General features: G+C 41.4%; 1 protein-coding gene across 1 annotated transcript in view; it reads left to right on the top strand.

Annotated features, from left to right (window-relative positions):
- Window positions 1–20,425, top strand: part of fat3b (FAT atypical cadherin 3b) — a 126,055-nt gene that overhangs the window by 81,858 nt on the left and 23,772 nt on the right. Inside the window, exons 23-25 of the mRNA XM_087270569.1 lie at window positions 7,385–7,542; window positions 11,016–11,490; window positions 14,506–14,659. Of these exons, the coding sequence (XP_087126695.1) occupies window positions 7,385–7,542; window positions 11,016–11,490; window positions 14,506–14,659 (787 nt within the window). The remainder of the gene's footprint in view (window positions 1–7,384; window positions 7,543–11,015; window positions 11,491–14,505; window positions 14,660–20,425) is intronic.

Here is a 20,425-nt window from a genome sequence, read left to right as displayed (position 1 = left end):
CTCTGTCTGCCTGTCTGTTGCAAACACAGAGCAGGGGAGCTCTTGGCTCCGCCCCCTTGTTACGTTGGACGGGAAGTTAAAACTAATTTTCATGTGAAGCAACACACCCCTAAAACAGAGAGCTGTGTACACATCCCCAAAATGACACTTTTTAACACATTAAAATAAAAAATCTGAACTGTGTTATGAACTGAACCTAAACTGGCACACTCAGAAGAACGTTCGAGGTTACTAAAGTAACCCTTCGTTCCCCGAGGAGGGGAACGGAAGCACTATAAGTGGATTTGATTTGTAAAATCCACGCATTGGGAGGTTCGGTTCAGAAGCTACTCGTCTGAAAGAGTATTGAACGGGCCAATTAAGAATGAATTGGCAGCGCAAGCCTGCGCAGGTGAGCGGCATAAGCAATCAACTGAGTATATAAGCTCACCTGGCGCCAGCAGACGCTATCCTTTTTAAGCTGAAGAGACTTTCAACAGCTAAGGGACAGTCATTATGGCGACGGAGTATAGTGCTTCCGTTCCCCTCCTCGGGGAACGAAGGGTTACTTTAGTAACCTCGAACGTTCCCCTTCGGGGGGAACTTCAGCACTATAAGTGGATTTGATTTGTAAAATCCACGCATTGGGAGCCCATTGAAAGCGCCATAATGACTGCACCTTACCAACACCCCCGATGAGGAGATAGTCAAGCAAGCGTGACGCACCCGCATCATGGGGGGCGCGGTCCTCCAACGTGTCCCTGGCCCTAATTTATCCTACTTCAACAGAAGTTTTACGGATTTAGATATATTTTTTGGGAAGTCGTGAGCATCTAGATAATTCTAGGAAATACGACAGTACGTTGGGAAGCGTGCAATCCCGATAGGGAGGACGCTGCGGAGGCCATCCGTTACCCGAGGGGGGATAGATGGCAGAATTTACATATGGACTAGCCCTAAAAAGGGGGAGTACGCATAGCAAAAGAGTGGTTAGCGGGGAGGGAAGACACGGGTCCGCCCAGGGGGGGGACTTAACCGTGGCGGAATAAGCATATGGGATCGCCTAGTGGGGATCACGCATAGCAGGCACCTTTACCCAAAACGCGGGCTGACCAGCGGGCAGACCTACAACGTAGTGGGCCAGCAAGTGACTCCTCCGCTGAGTCAGTGCTGGGGGCCACGGAGGAATCTGCAGGGCTCACCTGACGGGGAACTTTACTGACAGATAAAAAGGCGCACGTATCTCCGTGTTAGGGAAAATGGCGCAGCAAGTGTGTTTCAACACCCTACCGAATTGTTTCCTCAATCACCAAGGGTTACCTAATACCCTTGAGGAAACCGGCTCCACTCGCAGATTGTAAAACCTTGCAAATGTGTTGGGTGTCACCCAGCCCGCAGCTCTACAGAAGTCTGTTAGAGGGGCGCCGCGTGCGCGCGCTCGAGAGGATGCGAAACTCCGAGTGGAGTGCGCACGCGCTCTCGGGGGACGCGGCTCATCTCGGCTCTGATAGTGAAAGAAGGCATCCACAATCTAGTGGGAACTTATTTCGGTACGGCACTTCCCTGCTGCCGACCGCTATAACAGACGAAGAGCTGCTCAGATGATCTAAACTCTGAGTGCGGTCCGGATAATACGCAAAACGCGAACTGGACAATAAAGAAGGGCTGGGTCTGCCTCCTCCGAGGGCAGCGCTTGCAGGCTCACTACCTCGTATTAAAACGGAGTGGTAGGAACCTTGGGCACATATCGCGGGCGGGGTCTCAGGACGTGAGAGAAGCCAGCCCAATTACAGGCACGAGTCACTGACCGAAAAATGCCTCCGGGTCCCCGACCCTCTAATCGATATCAACGCGACCAGCAGAGCTGTCTTCAGGGACAGAAAGATACTGAGTCGAGGATCGAAGGGATCTGACGCGGCTTGTGTAGCGAGGGCGAGATCCTAAGAGGGCATGAGAGGGGGCGGGGTGGATTAATTCGCTTAACGCCCCTGAGGAACCGGATGATGAGGTTATGCGTTCCCACGGTGCTGCCAGCCACCGCGTTATGAGAGCGGAGATGGCAGCCACGTAACCTTGAGTGTGGAGGGCGACAGCCTGCTCTCCAGCTTCTCTCGGCGTAAAGAAAGCACAACGCTGATCTGGCAAATTACGGGGGTCTTCTCAGCGAGAGACACACCATTCAGTGAATAGACTCCACGTCAGGGCATAGGCGCGCTCGGGGAGGGGGCTCTAGCCCGAGTGACGGTATTAGCCACCGCAATCGGAGGTTACCTAAGTCTTCCTCGCGTCTAAAATCTCTTCAAAGATCGGCGAGGGTGCCAGGTGGTGCCCTGTCCCTGAGAGAGTAGGTGCTCTCTCGAAGGGACTGCCAGGGGAGGGCTATCGCGAGGGAGAGCTCTGACATCCAGGTCCGGTTGAGCCAGAGGGGCGCAACCAGCAACCTGTTCCTCGTCCTCTTCCTGACCTTGCACAGTAACTGCGCGAGCAGGCTCACTGGGGGAAACGCGTATTTGCGCGTGCACCGAGGCCAGCTGTAAGCCAGTGCATCCGTGCCGAGAGCACTCGGTCAGGGAAAGAACAACTAGCAATGAGCGATCTCGGGGGAAGCAACAGATCGATCTGGGCTTCCCCGAATCGCGCCCATATCAGCTGAACAGACTCGGGGTGGAGTCTCCATTCTCCAGGACGCAAGGCTGCCGTGAGAGCGCATCGGCTGCACGGTTGAGCTTGCCTTAATATGAATGGTGTGCAGCGATTTCAGCCGCGGATGACTCCAGAGGAGCAGACGGCGGGCGAGCTGAGACATGCGGCGAGAGCGCATACCCCCTATACGGCTGATATACGCCACCGCCGCCGTACTGTCCGTCCTGACCAGCACGTGTTGCCGCTCCAGCACCGGAAAAAAACGGTGGAGAGCGAGGAACACTGCCAACAGCTCCAGGCGATATGCCAATGCAACTGGGTACCTTTCCACAGGTCCGCAGCCGCATGCCCGCAACGCACAGCCCCCCAGCCCGTGTTGGAAGTGTCTGCTGAAACGACAACAAGACTGGACGCCTGTTCTAGAGACACCCAGGTCTGTAGGAACGAGGGGTCGCTCCAAGGGCTGAGGGCGCGGCGACACAGCGCAGTAACAGAGACTCGGTGTGCGCGCGCGTGCCATGCGCGTCTGGGGACTCGATCGTGAAGCCAGTGCTGAAGTGGTCTCATATAGAATAATCCGAGCGGCATGAAGCGGCTGCGGATGCCATATGCCCCAGGAGCCTCTGAAATAGTTTCAGTGGGACCACTATTTTACTGTCGAGCTCTCTCAGACAGTACAGCATCAGCTGAGCGCGCTCTCCGGAGAGGCGCGCTGCCATGGTGACCGAGTCCAGCTCCAGCCCGAGAGAAGAGATCCTCTGCACGGGGGCGAGTTTGCTCTTTTCTCGGTTGACCTGAAACCCCCACAGGTGGAAGTGCCAGAGCACTTTGTCTCTGTGCATAATCAACTGCTCTGAGAGAGGGCAAAAATCAGCCAGTCGTAAAGAAATTGAGTATGCAGATGCCCGCGAGCTGAAGGGGCGCTGAGGCACCCTCCGCGGGCTTGGTGAGGACCCGCGGAGACAGAGAGAGCCCGAAGGGGAGGGCTTTGTATTGCCAAGCTCGACCTTCAAACGCAAACCGCAGAAACTGTCGGTGGCGAGGAAGAGTGGAGACATGGAAATACGCGTCCATCAGGTCTAATGCTGCAGACCAACCCAGAGGACGAACGCACCGGAGGATGCGCTTCTGCGTGAGCATTCTGAACGGCAGCTTGTGCAGGCAGCGGTTCAAAACGCGCAGATCTAGGATTGGCCGTGACCCACCGCTCTTTTGGGCACGATGAAGCGTGGGCTGTAAAACCCACTCTCCATCTCGGCTGGAGGGAGCGGCTCGATTGCATCCTTCGCCAGGAGGACAGCAATCTCCTCTCGCAAGACAGGGGCGGACAGGGGGCTGACCCTGGTGAATACACACCCGTGACTTGGGGGGCCGTTTCGCGAACTGAATCGCATAGCCGAGTCTGATTGTGCATATGAGCCACCGCGAAGAGCTGGCCCGCGCTAACCAGGCAGGCAGAGCTCTCGCTAATGGACTCATCGCTACAATCGCTGACGTACCAGCAGTGGGGCAGCGCGGAGTGGGTGTGCTGATCCAGGAAGCTCGCGGGTCCCACGGAAAAGCTGGAGGTGAGATATTTGCTCTCACTCCAAACCCGAGCTCCGGAGGGGAGGCTCGAGGGGTGGGAGAAAGGAGACCGTCCTCCCAGCGCTCGTGAGCCACTGGCGAAACGCACCGAATCTGCAAGCTAGAAAGCATAGCGTCCCAGACTGGCAGATTTCGGGCTGTCACATCTGGGGAAGTGAAAAGTGCCCTTTCATAATGTTTTCATGGCAGTAAAAAGTGCCGTTGGAAATGGGGCCCCGCCCTCCAGCGGGGAAAGAGCAAGTTCCCTCTTCTCCAGATGGCCTGTCCCAGGGGCGCTTCGCGGTCCGTTGCCGGACTTAGCGGCGTTCTGGGCAGGGGGGCTGCCTGCTTCCGAGGTGCCCGACGCGCTCGCTTCGCCTGAGGCGTGTGCGGGGGCGGAGCAGCTCTCGTAGGCGGGCGCCTTCGGCGAGGAGCAGGTATGAATGGCACGGCGGGCGGAGCGGGCTACGGACCGCCGATAAGACATCACCCACCAACTGCTCTCTCACCGCCTTGAATTCCTGGGTGAATTCACAGACAGTGTCGCCGAACCTGGCTGGGGATATGGGGAAGTCAAGAAAGCGGACTTTGTCGACTTTGCGCATATCAGCCAGGGGTGGCGCTCCTGGACCACTAATGTGGACATCGTCCTCCCCAACGCACACGCAGCGGACTCAGTAGTCCGAAGAGCTAAGTCGGCGGCGGTGCGAAGCTCGTAAGCCTGGGTTGGACCCACCCTCGTGCAGCTCGGCCAGCGCCAGCGCTTGGTAGCGCTAGTAGGTGGCTATCGCATGCAAGGCGGAAGCAGCCTGGCCCGCAGCTATGTAAGCTCTAGCTCCGAGGGAGGTAGATAACTTACAGGCTTTGGATGGGAGACGAGGCGGATCCCGCCAAGAAGAGGCGCCGCGCGGATTTACCGCCATCGCGCACTCAACCTGAGGAATCGCCACATACCCCCTGGCTGTTTCACCGTCAAGAGTGGTTAGGGTGGAGGAACACGCAGCACGAGCAGAAAAAAGTGCTTTACAAGACCGCGTGAGCCTACTGTGCACCTCCGGGAAGAAGGGAACGCCCCTCTAGTCGGTCCGGCCGCGGAGCTGGGGGATAAACCATCTCCAACCCACGGCCGAAGCAGCCCGGGAAAGCATGGCTAACATGTCCGTTTCAGGATCCGTAGTGACAGCGCTCACCAGCCCGAAGGGGGCGAGCGGGTCTGGATCATCATCGGACAATGAAAGCCCACCCTCCGATGCCGCGGTGGACATCTGGTCTCCGGTGTCATCGGGCGTAAGGGCTACCATCTGTTAGACGGATCGCTTCCCCCGCCCGAAGCTTGGATGGAGCGCTTAGAGGAGCGGGAGGTCCGCGGGCCCGTGGGCGACGGATTATCTCTCGCTGAAACCCTCAGATCTGCCCGAGTGCCCGCTGCAGAGCAGGGGACAACTGGGGTGGTTCACCCTTTTGCAAAGGCTAACCGCGATCTTGCGCAACAGTCATGGCATCGCAATGACGACATGAACTGCCCGCGAGCAGCGCATTAACATGCTGGACCCCCAGACATGTAACGCAGTGCCCGCGCCCATCATCCGAGGACAGGAAACCACCGCATCCAGAAACGCACAGTCGGAGCGCCGTCCTGATAAGGACGTGCTGCACGACTGTGTTGCTCTTTCTGTGAAGTTTGCAACTTTATACGCACCGCTCTGGAGGACCGGACCCAAAGAACGCCAGGCAAGGGAGAAACCCAGCTCGACCGTCTGCCACTGCGTGTACACACTCTGGACCGGGAGAATGCTCTCGTTCGCTCAGAATCGCTGGTCACAGCAGGAGGAACCCTCATCGACTCGATCAGAAAGTCTCTGAAGCGAAAAGGATAGCGTCTGCTGGCGCCAGGTGAGCTTATATACTCAGTTGATTGCTTATGCCGCTCACCTGCGCAGGCTTGCGCTGCCAATTCATTCTTAATTGGCCCGTTCAATACTCTTTCAGACGAGTAGCTTCTGAACCGAACCTCCCAATGCGTGGATTTTACAAATCAAATCCACTTATAGTGCTGAAGTTCCCCCCGAAGGGGAACCATAATATTAATATTAAATCATAAAAAAGGGGGTAAACTATGTGCCCTTTAAGGTACAATTCTGTTCCATAAGTGACAGGGTTTTGTTACCTTCTTTAGTACATTTTTTTTTTGAGATTGAACAGTTCAATCGCACAATTGTGAAAATAAAAGGAAATAGCTATTTTACAATGTACCTTGAAAGAACACTCCACTTTTTTTGTAGAAACTTACGTCACAAAGTCTGGGTCAGGCTGGAGCACTTTTAGCTTAGCATAAATCATTGAAACAGATTAGACCAATAGCATCTCGCTCAATATATTTTTTAAAAAAGAGCTTCAAAAACTTTACTATTTACAGCTTGACGATTCTGTAGTTACATTGTGGAGTGGAAAAAAGGTAGTGTCCTTTAAAAACTTGTTGTTTGGAATAAATAAAAACAAATGATAATTCGAAAATGTCACTTTGGGATAAATAAAGAAAGAATACTTTTTTTGAATGCTTGCTGGATGTCCTTTTTCTGTCATCAAAAATCATCAAAAAACATTTCCAAATACTATATTTACAAGTAAACCGTATATTTGAAGTCTAAAAACAAAATTGTCACCTAAAAAACCAATAAGGATACATTGTATAACATAGTAACAGCAGTATTATTTATCAGATGACTGAGTTTAGACCTCTGCTATTTGACACCTGCTGTGAAGTCATTAAAATGATGAAATTGGTACCATAGCGACAATGCTAGAAAATTACATGGCTTGAAAGAACTCTCAGCCAATCACATGTGAGGACCAGAAAGAAATTGCATATACAATATCATATACCACAGGGGTATGTTTGTTGTTTATAATCCCCCAAGTAGCTCCAAGTAAGAATGTCATTTTATATACAAAGCAAATTTTGTATCTGAATGCATTTCTTTTAGCCTTTGAAATGTCTGACAAACATGCATTTCAAACCCTGTGTTCCTCTTGTGAAATGTCCTCAGGGTGTGTCAGACTTGTATTTAAATGACATTTCACTGTAGGTGGTTGAGGCCAAACACTTCTACAAATATCTTTTTGTGAGAGTGTGTGTAAATAGCAGAATTTTAAATATAATGCTGGTGTGTTTGACTGACTGCTTTTTGTGCTGTAGGTCAAACATCTTTGAGCTTCGCGGGGAACAGTTACATCAAATACAGAGTGACGGACAGTGATAAGAGCAGAGACATGAAGCTGGGCTTGAAAATCCGAACTCTGCAGAGCCAGGGTGTCATCATGTACACACGCGCAGACCCCTGCACGTTGCTCAAGGTAACTTGTCGATATAGACACACATTTTAATAATTTATGGAATTTGAAATATCTAGTTTTAGTAAGTAATTGCTGATGGGTAGGCCCACACAGAATCTGTGCACACAGAAATACACAGATTTCCACATATTTTCAGCCCATCATCGAGTCTATTTTTTTACTTGTGTGAATGTGTGTATATTTAAATTTATTCATTTTTTTAATGAATTTTTGTCATAAAATCGACTAATATGAAAGTGTTCATTTTATTTATTTGCAATACAGTTTGTAAGTAATATTTTCTGTCTTTTAGTAGATGAATTATATGAGAGATTTGCTTTGTTTACCAAATAAATGCATAGATTTGCTTTGTAAATGTTAAATAAAAGTTAAAGCAATTATTTTTTTATTTCATGTATTATTTAAAATGTAGTTATTATTTACAAAACTCCCAAAATAATTCCACATAAATGTGCAGATTTATTACCAAATTCTCAGCAGAAGAAGCAAAAAATGTCAGCAGATTCTGTTTGGCCCTAGTGATGGGGAGTCGACTCTAAACGAGTCAAATTGGTTATTGATTTTGTGTTGGAAATCACTCACTTGTTCACTACACCGCACTACAATAGACATGCCTTGTTTCTAGGTTAAATATCTAAAACATCTCAAATAAAGAAGCATTCACTAGACCAGTGTTTCCCAACTCTGTTCTTGGAGGCACACCAACAGTACATATTTTGGATGTCTCCCTTTTCTGATTCATTTCAGGTTTTGGGAAACACTAATCTAGACAAGCAAAACATATTGTCTTGTTTTAAGAAATAAGATGGCATTGATGGTTAGCAAAATAAAAATAAAAAACTAAACAAAATCATTGGTTGTTTTTCATGTTGACATACTGTAAGATTTTTTTGATTACTTGATTGGCAGATTATTTAACTTGTTTTAAGGAAAAAACTCCCTTCATTTTGACATTATTTCTTAAAACAAGATAAAAATTTTTGTTTGTATAGAAAATGCTTCTTGATTTAAGAATTTTTAGATATTTTGACTAGAAAAAGACAAAAAATCTAAGTAAGAAAAGCATTTTATCTGCAGTGTATGACCAGTGTTTCCCAACCCTGTTCCTGTAGTCACACCAACAGTTGATATTTTGGATGTCTCCTTTATCTGACCCATTCATTTCAGGTTTTGGAGTCTCTTCTAATGTTGTAATGAGTTGATTTAGGTGTGTTTTAGTAGGGAGAGGTTAAAAATGTGAAAGTGTGTTGGTGTGCCTTTAGAAACAGGGTTGGGAAACACTGATCTAGACAAGCAAAAAATATTGTCTTGTTTTAAGAAATATGCCATTGAGGTTAGCAAAATAAAAAAAAATAAACAAAATCATTGGTTTGTTTTTCTTTTTGACATTAGATTATTTTAGTAACCCGATTGGCAGATTATTTAGCTTGTTTTTAAGGAAAAATTCCTTTTATTTTGACATATTATTTCTTAAAACAAGACAATATTTTTGTTTGTCTAGAAAATGCTTCTTAATTTAAGAATTTTTAGATATTTTGACTAGAAATAAGACAATTAAATTGAAGTAAGAAAAGCATTTTTTGCAGTGCAAGTGTGGATGCCACACCGCTTGCATTTTAAAATAATTGCTAAGCAAAGCAAACAGATTCTGACTGCAGTGCCTGTGTTTGAATCTGGTCAAATACTTTGGAAAAAGCAACTTTGACCTTGTTTGTACCCTTATAGAAAACAAAATGATTAGAATTCTTGTAGTGGAGCCGCATGACACTTCCGGTGTCTGGTCTCCAATGTGCATAGATATGGATATTGGTTCTTAAAGGGCAAAACTTGGGATCTCAAATAGAGTAATTTTGCAGTCCTGTGGCTGAGTAGAAAGTCTTTCACAACCCGTTGTGACCTTGTGGTTGGGGATCACTGTTCTTTGGCATTCTGAATACTCATCAAGTTGGACAGGTGGAGATAATTATTGGTCATAATTACGTTTTACTGTTGAAAAGTACAGTTAACCTTAATTTGCGCATTGTAACTATCATTCACCTATTCAGATGAGGCACTTCTCAGATCTCAGATCATGAGTTCTCTTTGTGCTTGAGGTTCAATGTTTAAATAATAAAAACCGAATGAATTTAGTTTGAGCAGAAGTAATGACATAGAGATTCACCGACTGACATGCAGCACACGTCACTTTCATTTTCATATGAAAGCATCACTAACTTTAGTGCTCACTGATGGGACATTGACTTATGAAGAGCCTTGTTTCAGTGCATGGATATACATTCAAACACAGAGACAGTTTAGAGAGTTATTAAAGGAATGGGGAAAATGCTAAATACAAATTTTTTTATTTAAATGCAAACCGGAAAACACAATTTCCATATGCATATCGAACCATAGAGATTGTACTGAAAGATTCAATATTATATGGAGTTTTGAGTCTCTCTAAAGTCTCTTATTTTTCTTGTAAAGTGATTAAGTTCGACTCCGAGACTGATATTTGGTGTTATACAACTAAATGTTGAGCCCCCATTATCATCACATAAAATGTTACCATGAAAACGCAGGGCAAATATCTATCACCTATCTATCACCTATCTATATAGCTGTTCTTTAAGCATGAACTTCTTATTTTTGCTGTTAATATAAATGCAAATATACATCCTGAATTAAACCGCCCTGAATTATACTTTTATACATTTGTTCAAAATTTCCTGCCATGTAGCTTGGTCACACTTTATTTTGTTGGTCAGTTTGTTAAATTTTAATTGCATCTACATGCAAACTAATTCTCATTAGATTATAAGTAGACTGTTGGGATTAGGGTTAGTATAAATTGACATGTACATACAAAGTTTCTTATAGTAAGTTAATGTCTGTTGAAGAAGCAGTATCAACAGATATTAAGCAGTCTACTAACACCCAAATTGACCATCAAAATAAAGTGTTACCTGTAGCTTATAATTAAATTTTTCATTTGTAGCACACTTGTGTGTCCCATTTCTAAACCATGTGGACATTTGTGTATTTCGGTTACATAACCATAGAACTGATGCCCTTAAATGACATTTTCATATACCATTTGCTAACAATCATGTATAAGAGCCTTGGAAAGGGAATTATTTAACGACTTTAACTAGAAAAGTCTTCCAAATGGCGTTCACTTCATATAATGTTTAAAAGATACTCTTTTGACATTTACCCAATGTGTTTCCTATAGTAAGTGCTGTATTACTTTAATATAGGGAACACTTCTCACTATTAACTACTAGCTTAAAAACTTGCTTATTAATAACATATTGTCTGTTTATTAGTACTTATTAAATACATACATATCCTGCATGATCCTATTCTACACCCCTAATCCCACCTCTCAAATATTAGAAGATTATTGAGGCAAAACGTTTAGTTTAGTTTTCTTAATAGTAAGAATTGCACCCTAAAATAAAGTTTGACTAAGTGTTTGTGTGTTCATTCAGATTGAGGAAGGGCGCCTGTGGTTCCAGATGGACTGCGACAACAGACTGGACATCCTGGGCATCTCTGGTCGTCCAATCAATGACGGGTCGTGGCACAGTGTGACCCTGGAGCTGACCAGCAACTATACTCTTCTTTCTCTGGACGACAGCTATGTGGAGCGCCGGCGCTCTGCACGAGCCCCTGTCCGCATCTGGCCCTTGGCTGCAGACGCATCGCTCTTCTTTGGGGCTCAGGTGTTGCATGGACCAGTGGGTGGAGGCGGTCAGAGGCCCCCACGGGTGCAAGAAGGCTTTCAGGGGTGCCTTGGGTCCCTAATGCTCAATGGAAATGAACTCCCTTTACAAAATAAAAGGAGCCGCTATGCTGAGGTAGCTGGACTGAGTGACGTCAAGCTCGGATGTGTTTTATATCCTGATCCCTGCCTCGGAGGACCATGTCAGAATGGAGCTGCTTGTGCAAAGATGCCCTCTGGTGGTGAGAAATAGAAAGTGCATAAAACTGAGTGTGTTAGTGTGCACATTCTTAAAGGTAGAGTTCATCATAAGATGAAAATGTTCTTTTAATTTACTTCCAAATCATTCAAGATAAAGATGACTTTAAAAAAAAAAAAACTAAACTGCTGAATCTGTGATCTTTGGTGATTCTTAAATTAGAAGTAAGCTATTTTTAAGATAAAAAAATTATGAAAAAACAAAACAAAACACATAGATCTTATAAAGTGAAGTGATTGATCTATGCAAGAAAATTAAAATTACTTCAAATAATATTTACGGTGGCCGAGAGGTTTTTCGGTGGCCGAACACATTTTTAAAAAACATGCTGCAATTTTTCACAACACAAACATTTTATGAAAATGCTGCGTTTTCTTACAAGACAACGGAAATGTTTCAAGGAGACCCTAAAACGTGACAGACCTGACTATTTAGGGTAAGGTTATTTACACAACAAAATCCTCTGAGTAAAATGGTCCCTCTTTAAATTGGGTTGATGCTACTCAAGGTAATGAGACAATGAAAGGATTAATTGGGTGATGATTAAGTACTGATGATGAACCCTACTGAAGAGAAACACAAAACTACAACTAATTTCAGTCACTGCCTTAGATGAAATCAGCTGAAATATAATACATGAAATCTCTCAAAATCTCAGCAGAGGAGCAACTCCACAAACAGCTTTACTTTTTACCAACGTGTTTGTCCTTATTTTCAAATACTCTCTGAACTGAGTAAATTTTACTCTTTTAAATAATATGGCTAATAAAATACAAAAGAAATACAATAAATTAAAATAAAATAAACAAACAAAAAAAAAAACTTTCAAAGATCACCTGCAGCATTAATGAGCAATAGTCATGGCACAGCAGCGTCTGTCATGTTTTAGGGTCCCCTTGAAACATACCCATTGTGTTTCGAAGTTTTTGTGTTGTGAGAAAATGCAGCGTGTTTTATTTAAATGTGTTTTAATTAAATGTGTTTTATTTAAATTTGTTTAAATGTGTTTGTGTTGTATTTGCAGCATCTTTTCTCAATTTGCTGGCGTTTTCTTAAATCGTTCAGCTCTCTCGGCCACCGTAAATATTAGCTTTAACTGACAGACTGGGCAAACAGTTCAAACACTGTAATGAGCGAGAGCTTCTAGTCTCATGAAGATGTATGTGTGAGCATGCACTCAAACACAAGTTCATTTATCAGAATGGAGTCATGCCTGCAAATGTAATTTATAGCAGTTGCTGCATCCTGGGCAATCGCACGAGGGAACCATTTTGGCAAAAACGTGCATCCTCATCACCTCACAATTTTTCCTTTTTGGATGAACTACCCCTTTAACCTGATCATGCTTCAGAAGCTGACAATGTACATTCTTATGGAAAATGCATTTACCTGTTGTTCTTAATCATAGTAAGGTTAAAATGAATAGAAAGTCATGAAAAAAAAAATAGTTCAACCAAAAATAGTTCATTCATCCTCCAAAGACAGCAGTGATTTTGAGATGTTCAAAGTCCAGAAAAGGAACCAAAAACAGTTATGGCTGCACAAAATTTTGTTTCAGCTTCCATATCGCATTCCATATATACAATATTCTGGATTATTTATTTTTAAAAAGTGTGGATTATAATTGATAATTTCACAAGTGTTTTATAAGGCCTCAGACTATGAGGATTTTAAAAGTATTCAGGCATTAGTAATTGAACTGTATGTAACTTTGAACAATTCATAACAATTTATTTTGATGAATTGTTTATACAACAAAGGCTGCACAGTATTATTTTACATTTGATTATTCAATTACTGTATACCTGAAAACAGTTAGACTCCTCAGAAAACAATAAAACAATGTTTATTCAATTTGTTGTTATTTTTTTTTATTATTGAAATCATCTATTCTTTATCTAGATTATTATATTTTATGCACTCCCCAACACAATCCTCCCAGTCAATCTAAAATGATCAATTTTTCCAAATGGTTATTCAATTCATCTGGTAAAATTGTATTCATGTCGCAGAATGTTTCCAATATCTAATTTAATGTGACTTCAGTGATTGAACTGTAATCATGCAAAGCACAGAACACGTTTGTGCATCAAAAACAATGCTGCCAATGTTTTCTCTTCCTCATCAAGGTGTGCATTTACTACAAGCAATACAACGTGTTGACATTAGAGTCAGAATCGCAGAAAACTTCCATGTAGTAAACTCGCATCTGGATCTGATGAGTAACATTGTTGAATAATGTTTTACGTTTTTGTTTTTGACACACAAAAGTGTTCTCAGAGCTTCATATGATTACAACTGAAGTCAGATGGACTGTTTTGATAATGGTTCTTGACTTAATTTCTCTTAACCATTACTGTCTAATAAAGGATGAGGCATCTCTGAAGATGAATGTTTGGGATGGCATGAGTGATTAATAATAGAATTTTGGTGAACTAACACTTCACAGTTAAACCAATTGTATAACATCTATATTTGACTCTTATGTTGATATAAACCAACATATAAATACATTTTTCAAGTGTCTAGGTGTGATATTTGACAGAAACATGTCCTTTTTATGGATTCAAAAGCTTCAAAGCAGGGCAAAATGTTTTGGATTAATTGAGGAAGAAATATGCCATTAATGCATGTTTTTTAATGACTTAAGGAATTGTAAAAATGTGTTGTACAGCAGAAGTAGAATTGCAATCTTGAGCCATACGTTTTCTACTGACATGCAGCAATACTTTATTTCTTTTTGAATGATTTATTGAAAATGACAAAAGAAATAGGTGGAGATAGATGCTCAAATTATTCCTTTTTGACATCACTACCAGGAGATAAACCATTTTATTAATGATGTCTTGTAAACATTTGCATTTTTATGAGTTATATAGTCTCGTAAACTTGGTGCACTTACATTTCTGTGCATTATCAGCATACTGGTGTGCATGTAAATGTGCACAATGAAGAGCTCTGTCTGAGAAGTTTTGTCTTGTTGTGTATGTTTCTTTAGATTTCTTGTGCAGCTGCCTGCCGCAGTTCACCGGGTCTCGCTGTGAGATGGAAGTGACGTCCTGTGTACCGTCACCTTGTCAGAACGGAGGTGATTGCAAGTCTGTTGGAAACAACTTCCTCTGTGGCTGCCTCAAAGGCTACACTGGAGTCATGTAAGTTTTGGCAGCATTTAAATCAATCTTGTGTATTTCAGATCTTGCTGTGACCGTTAATGTGTAAATCAGATCTTCATGTTTTCTCACAATAACCTTAATTTATAGTACAACATTTTTAAATAAAAACAGTTCTTCAGGATGATATGTTTTTTTATAGACCTGTTGCATACAAAGAGTACAAAGATTTGTTATAGAACAATCTTTTTTAGACTTACTAAACATAAAATATCTACAAACATTAAAATGTACAGGCTACTGACCTACATAACCTAAAATTTCAATGTACAGATGGTTGGTTTGCACTAAGAGAGATGTTACTGTAGATGTTTTGAAAATAAAATATAAAGTAAATAAGTTAATTCATAATGTTTAGGTTCGAGTCCCGGCTAGGTCAGTTGGCGTTTCTGTGTGAAGTTTGCATGTTCTCTTTGTGTTCGCGTGGGTTTCCTCCTAGTGCTCCGGTTTCCCCCAGAGTCCAAAGACTCAACTCAATTTAAACCAAAGTGCTATAAAAAACACATAATACATGCAAACATACAAGGAACCACAATACATAAACTCTTTTAATAAACTATAAAAAAATAAGTGTGTTTCAGTGACATCTGAAAAGACTCCAAAGTAGGAGATGCTCTTAAGGAGAGTGGAAGATGGTTCCTATGTCATAGAGCTGATACTGATAAAGCTCTATCACCTTGACATTTCAAGCATGATCACAGAACTGTAAAATAGAATTGATCCTTAGAGCAAAGAGATCTCATGGGTTGGTGTATATTAATTAGCTCAGAAATAAACTTAGGGGCCAGGTCAGGGAGGGATTTAAAATCATACAACAGTTTGTTGTACTGAATTCTGAAATTGATTGGTAGCCAATGTAAGGAATCCAGTGCAGGTGTGATGTGCTCTGCTTTTTTGTGCCTGTTAAAAGCCTTGCAGCTGAGAACTGGACCAGCTGCAGACGGGAGAGAGAGACCTGACTCACACCCACATACAATGCGTTGCAATAATCCAGACGAGAAGGCATGAACAACCTTCACCAAGTCACTGAAAGAGAGGACAGACTTTGACTTGGCAATCTAATAGAGGAAAAAAAACAATTGACAACTGCATTATTTTGGCGATCAAATTTAAGCTTGACACCAAGACTTTTTACAGAGGAATGTTTTTTTCAGGAAGCAATAACAGTCATTACAATCCAAACATTTTTGACCAAAAACAATAAAAGACATGCGCTATAGGTGAACTGAATAAACTAAATTAACTGTAGTGTATGTGTGTGAATGTGAGAGTGTGTTGGTGTTTTCCAGTACTGGGTTGCAGCTGGAAGGACATCTCCTTTGTAAAACATATGCTGGATAAGTTGGCGGTTCATTCCGCTATGCTGATAAAAAAAGGGACTAAGCTGAAGTAAAATGAATGACTGAATGAATAATGTTCAGAATTTTGGGGATTTTTAATATGTTTTGTTATCTTGGGTTTTAAACAGATATGATCATAAATACATTTACACTCACCGGCCACTTTATTAGGTTCACCTGTCCAACTGCTCGATAACACAAATTTCTAATCAGCCAATAACATGGCAGCAACTCAGTGCATTTAGGCATGTAGACATGGTCAAGACGATCTGCTGCAGTTCAAACCGAGCATCAGAATGGGGAAGAATGGGGATTTAAGTGACTTTGAACGTGGCATGGTTGTTTGATGCCAGACGGACTGGTTTGAGCATTTCAGAAACTGCTAATCTACTGGGATTTTCATGCACAACCATCTCTAGGGTTTACAGTGGTGGTTCTGTGGGCACAAATGCCTTGTTGATGCCAGAGGTCAATGGAAAATGTCCAGACATGTTCGAGCTGATAGAAAGGCAAATTAACTCAAATAACCAAATGTTACAACCGAGTTATGCAAAAGAGCACCTCTGAACACAACACATCAAACCTTGAGGCTGATGGGCTACAGCAGCAGAAGACTACACCAGGTGCCACTTCTTTTAGCTATAAGAACAGGAAACTGAGGCTGCAATTCGCCCAGACTCACCAAAATTGGACAATAGAAGATTGAAAAAACAATGCCTGGTCTGATGAGTCTCATGATGATGCTATCATGTCAATATGGACCAAATTCTCTGAGAAATATTTACAGTAACTTGTTGAATCTATGCTAAGAAAGATTAAGGCAGTTCTTAAGGCAAAAGGGGGTTCAACCCGGTACTAGTAAGGTGTACCTTATAAAGTGGCCAGTGACTGTGTGTGTGTGTGTGTGTGTGTGTGTGTGTGTGTGTGTGTGTGTGTGTGTGTGTGTGTGTGTGTGTGTGTATAACACATTTAAATATATTTTAAATTATTAATTTTGAAAGTCTAAGAAATGTGTATTTTCCAAAAGAGATTTTGGGCCTTTTTTTACTCTGTTTTTACTAATTATTATATTTTGCTGTTCCAAAATGAAATCACATTTTTAAAAAATATGTCTTTTTGAGTTTAAAATTGTAAAAAAAGGTTTAAATTGCTTAGGCTTTATATGTTTATTCTGTTAAAATGCAATTATTGAGTCTCATTTAACAAATCAAAACTCATTTTATAGGAGCCGTTCTTGAGCAAACAAACGGTTTAACAGTCAATTTTCTTTATGATAATTGTGTCTTTAGTGTTTAGTAAAGACTGTTTTGGGCAGCAGCACACACTTCTAAAAGTCATTATTCTTAGTGTTCAACTGCTGCTTTTTCTCTGACACCTTGATTGTTTGAACGAATGGTTCAATACTTACGTGACACTGTAAAATGGGTATGTTGTTTACTCATTTTAATTAGATCTTTACACTAATTACTTAAATCGTTTAACAGCAATCCATCACAGAAATCCCATTATGGCTTCTCTAATTTCTGTGCGGCGTAATTATTTTATTCAATATGAGTTGAATTAGAGTTGTTTCTCCACTAGAGGATGCTGTTGTTGCTTTTTTAAGCAAACCCAAATCTGAATCCAACCATCTGAGAAAACTCTGGGACCTGCATGTGTCCTTCTCCTCTTTATGCCCTTTTAAAATCATAATAAAAACCTAATTGCTTTATATAACCGCTGTATAGCTACATTCTCTGTGTCATTAAGTTATGCAATACAAACAACTCTCTCATTATGTTCTCTTACACTCGCTTGAGAGATTCCTTGAAATGTCTGGCGCTCAGAGTACATATAAAGAGTTCTCTCATCATTACATATTTGCTGTTTGCAGCGCAGTGGGGATTTCTGCTAAATGTGAAAATTCACAAAATTTTGAAGGCAACAAGAAACTGATTTCCCTGCTTAAGATCAGATAATGAGAGAAACACTAAGGCTGAGTTCACAGAAGTGCGCTGCTATTATGCATGCATGGGGTTTCATGCATTCACTATTATTTTTTATTGAGCAAGGACTCATTAAATTGATTAAAAGTGACAGTAAAGTAATGCCTTTATTAATCAGACTTATTTAAGTTTTCAGTCTTTTGAAGGATAATGAGCAGATTCTAACTTGCAAGAACCTCTGATATTTCAACAGACATCAGTCTAAAACGATTTTTGATATAAAAACGTGACAAGTTTGCATTCCTGGATGATAAATTGATGATGATGACAGTGAAGACATATATAATGTAGCATGAAGTTCTTATTTCAAATATCTGCTGTTCTTTAAAATACCTCAAGATGTTTACAAAAATCAGTTAACAACACTATTATATCAGCATATTAGAATGATTTCTGAATGATAATCTTATTAAAATAATGATGCAAAAAATTGCCATCGTTGCCGTCATAATAATACATTCATTTGAAAGCATATTACAGTAAATTAGGCAATTATATCTATATTTAGATAATAAATAGTATGCAATTAAAATGTATAACAATGCATTTATGGTTTGGTTTATACAATTTTCTGATAGTATTACTGTATTTGTACACACACCTTACAAAGACATTGATTTGTTCCAAAGTACCTTTAAGGCAAGACATTTCACTCGGCGGCCATCTTTAAAACTCCTCTCAGGCAGTATGCTCGGACATTGTCTGAATGGGGAAACATCCAATTCTCCAAAAATGTTTGCAAGCTTACGATTACATTACATATTTAGAACCACCTATAAAACTAACAACTTTAGTCTCAGAAGTTTCATTTCTGAACATTTGAATCAAACATAACATATTTTCAGGTTGCCCATGCTAATGTGCATGCACACTCGAAAGTAACAAGATCAGGCTATTCTACACATTATCATCCTCTAATCAAAGCTTCATCCGATTGTGCTGGTAATCCACAACTTGGTCTTGATGGCAAATCTCCTCCAGCAATGACAGTGACTCTTTGTTTACAAGTTTGTGGGCAATTTGAGTTACTGCTTTTATGTGATGTGCATTTGACAGGACAGACTGTACCTCATGTTCATTTCATACAGATTACAAAACCAAAATACCTTTGTTTTCAAATGTAGTTGGTTCCTTTAAAGGTACATATTTCAAGCTTTATTTAGATATATTCCTCATGTCTGTGAAACAAATATTCACTGAGATTCCAGTGCATTTGTTGACCACCAAACTGTTGTAAAAGCTTAGAATGACCAAGAGGCGACACTCAATATAACGTTTCATTGCAACAGCAGCGCCCAGCAACAGCCCTGAATTCCGCCATTTTGGTGTGAAAGCGATCGGCTCTCCATTGGATCTTATTGCTGTCGCAATGGCAAGCAATTGCTTTGTCTTTTATTTATTTATTTAAAAAGTACATTAAAGCTGATATAAAACCTGAAAGACGACAATACACTTGCTATACTGAAAATATTATATATTACTATATACTGAAAATACTAAATACTGAAATTTGCTATACTTGCTTTTAATAGTTTATTTTACAAACTTATAATATGCTGTTGGTCTAATGGAATTTTCATTTCAAAATGCCCGCCGCGCCATCTAGTGGCTGTTTCCCAAATCGCACTAGTGTGTCGCCTCTTGGTGATTCTAGGCTCTTTGCAAGTAGGCAGGGCTTTATTTGCCATATTGACCATTACAGTTTTCCCCTATTCAAAACTAGACGAGTGACATGTCTTGTCTATTCTATAGTCTTTGTTTGTTCATTTGGTTATCTTTATATTTGTTTAAAATCATCAAATTTCAAATATATATATTGTTTAGCACCTCTATTACTTTACATATTTTATGGAACAATAAACAAAGAAGTTTAGGATATTTCAAGATGTCTAATATCTGTAAAGGAATGTCAACATAATGTCTAATACATCAAAGTAAATGTGCTGTGGTTAGGGCTGCACGATTCTGGCTAAAATGAGAATCACATTTTTTTTTTTTTTTGCTTAAATTCAAGACCATGATTTTCTCACGATTCTATAAAAGTAAAATAAACCTTAATATGAGTAGGCCTACTAGGCCATTATTATAGTTATTTCTCAAACATATGGTAAAACAATAATAATATTATGTGTATTGTGTAGGTCTAATGTTGATTAAAATGCAAAATGTTGTATAGACTTAAAATGGTGGACTTGAACAGACTTTAAATTTGTCTTGGTCATTATTGCACAGTAACGTCAAGTTCAGACTGCATGATTTTAGCCCCGATTTTGTTTTTTTCAATTTTTTCGGCGATAGGTTTTGATAAATCGCAGACAAATACGTGAAATCACAGGCAAATTGGTGCTCGTGCACGCGAGTAACAATCACACAGTATATACTATCAAAGACACAATCTGAGAGAATCGCAAATGAGTCGCCGA

Source organism: Danio rerio, chromosome 10, assembly GCF_052040795.2.
Source record: "Danio rerio strain M-AB ecotype USA chromosome 10, GRCz13ab, whole genome shotgun sequence".
Lineage (NCBI taxonomy): Eukaryota > Metazoa > Chordata > Actinopteri > Cypriniformes > Danionidae > Danio > Danio rerio.
The sequence above is the reverse complement of the archived record's forward strand: the minus strand, read 5'-3'. Positions and strand labels throughout refer to the sequence as shown.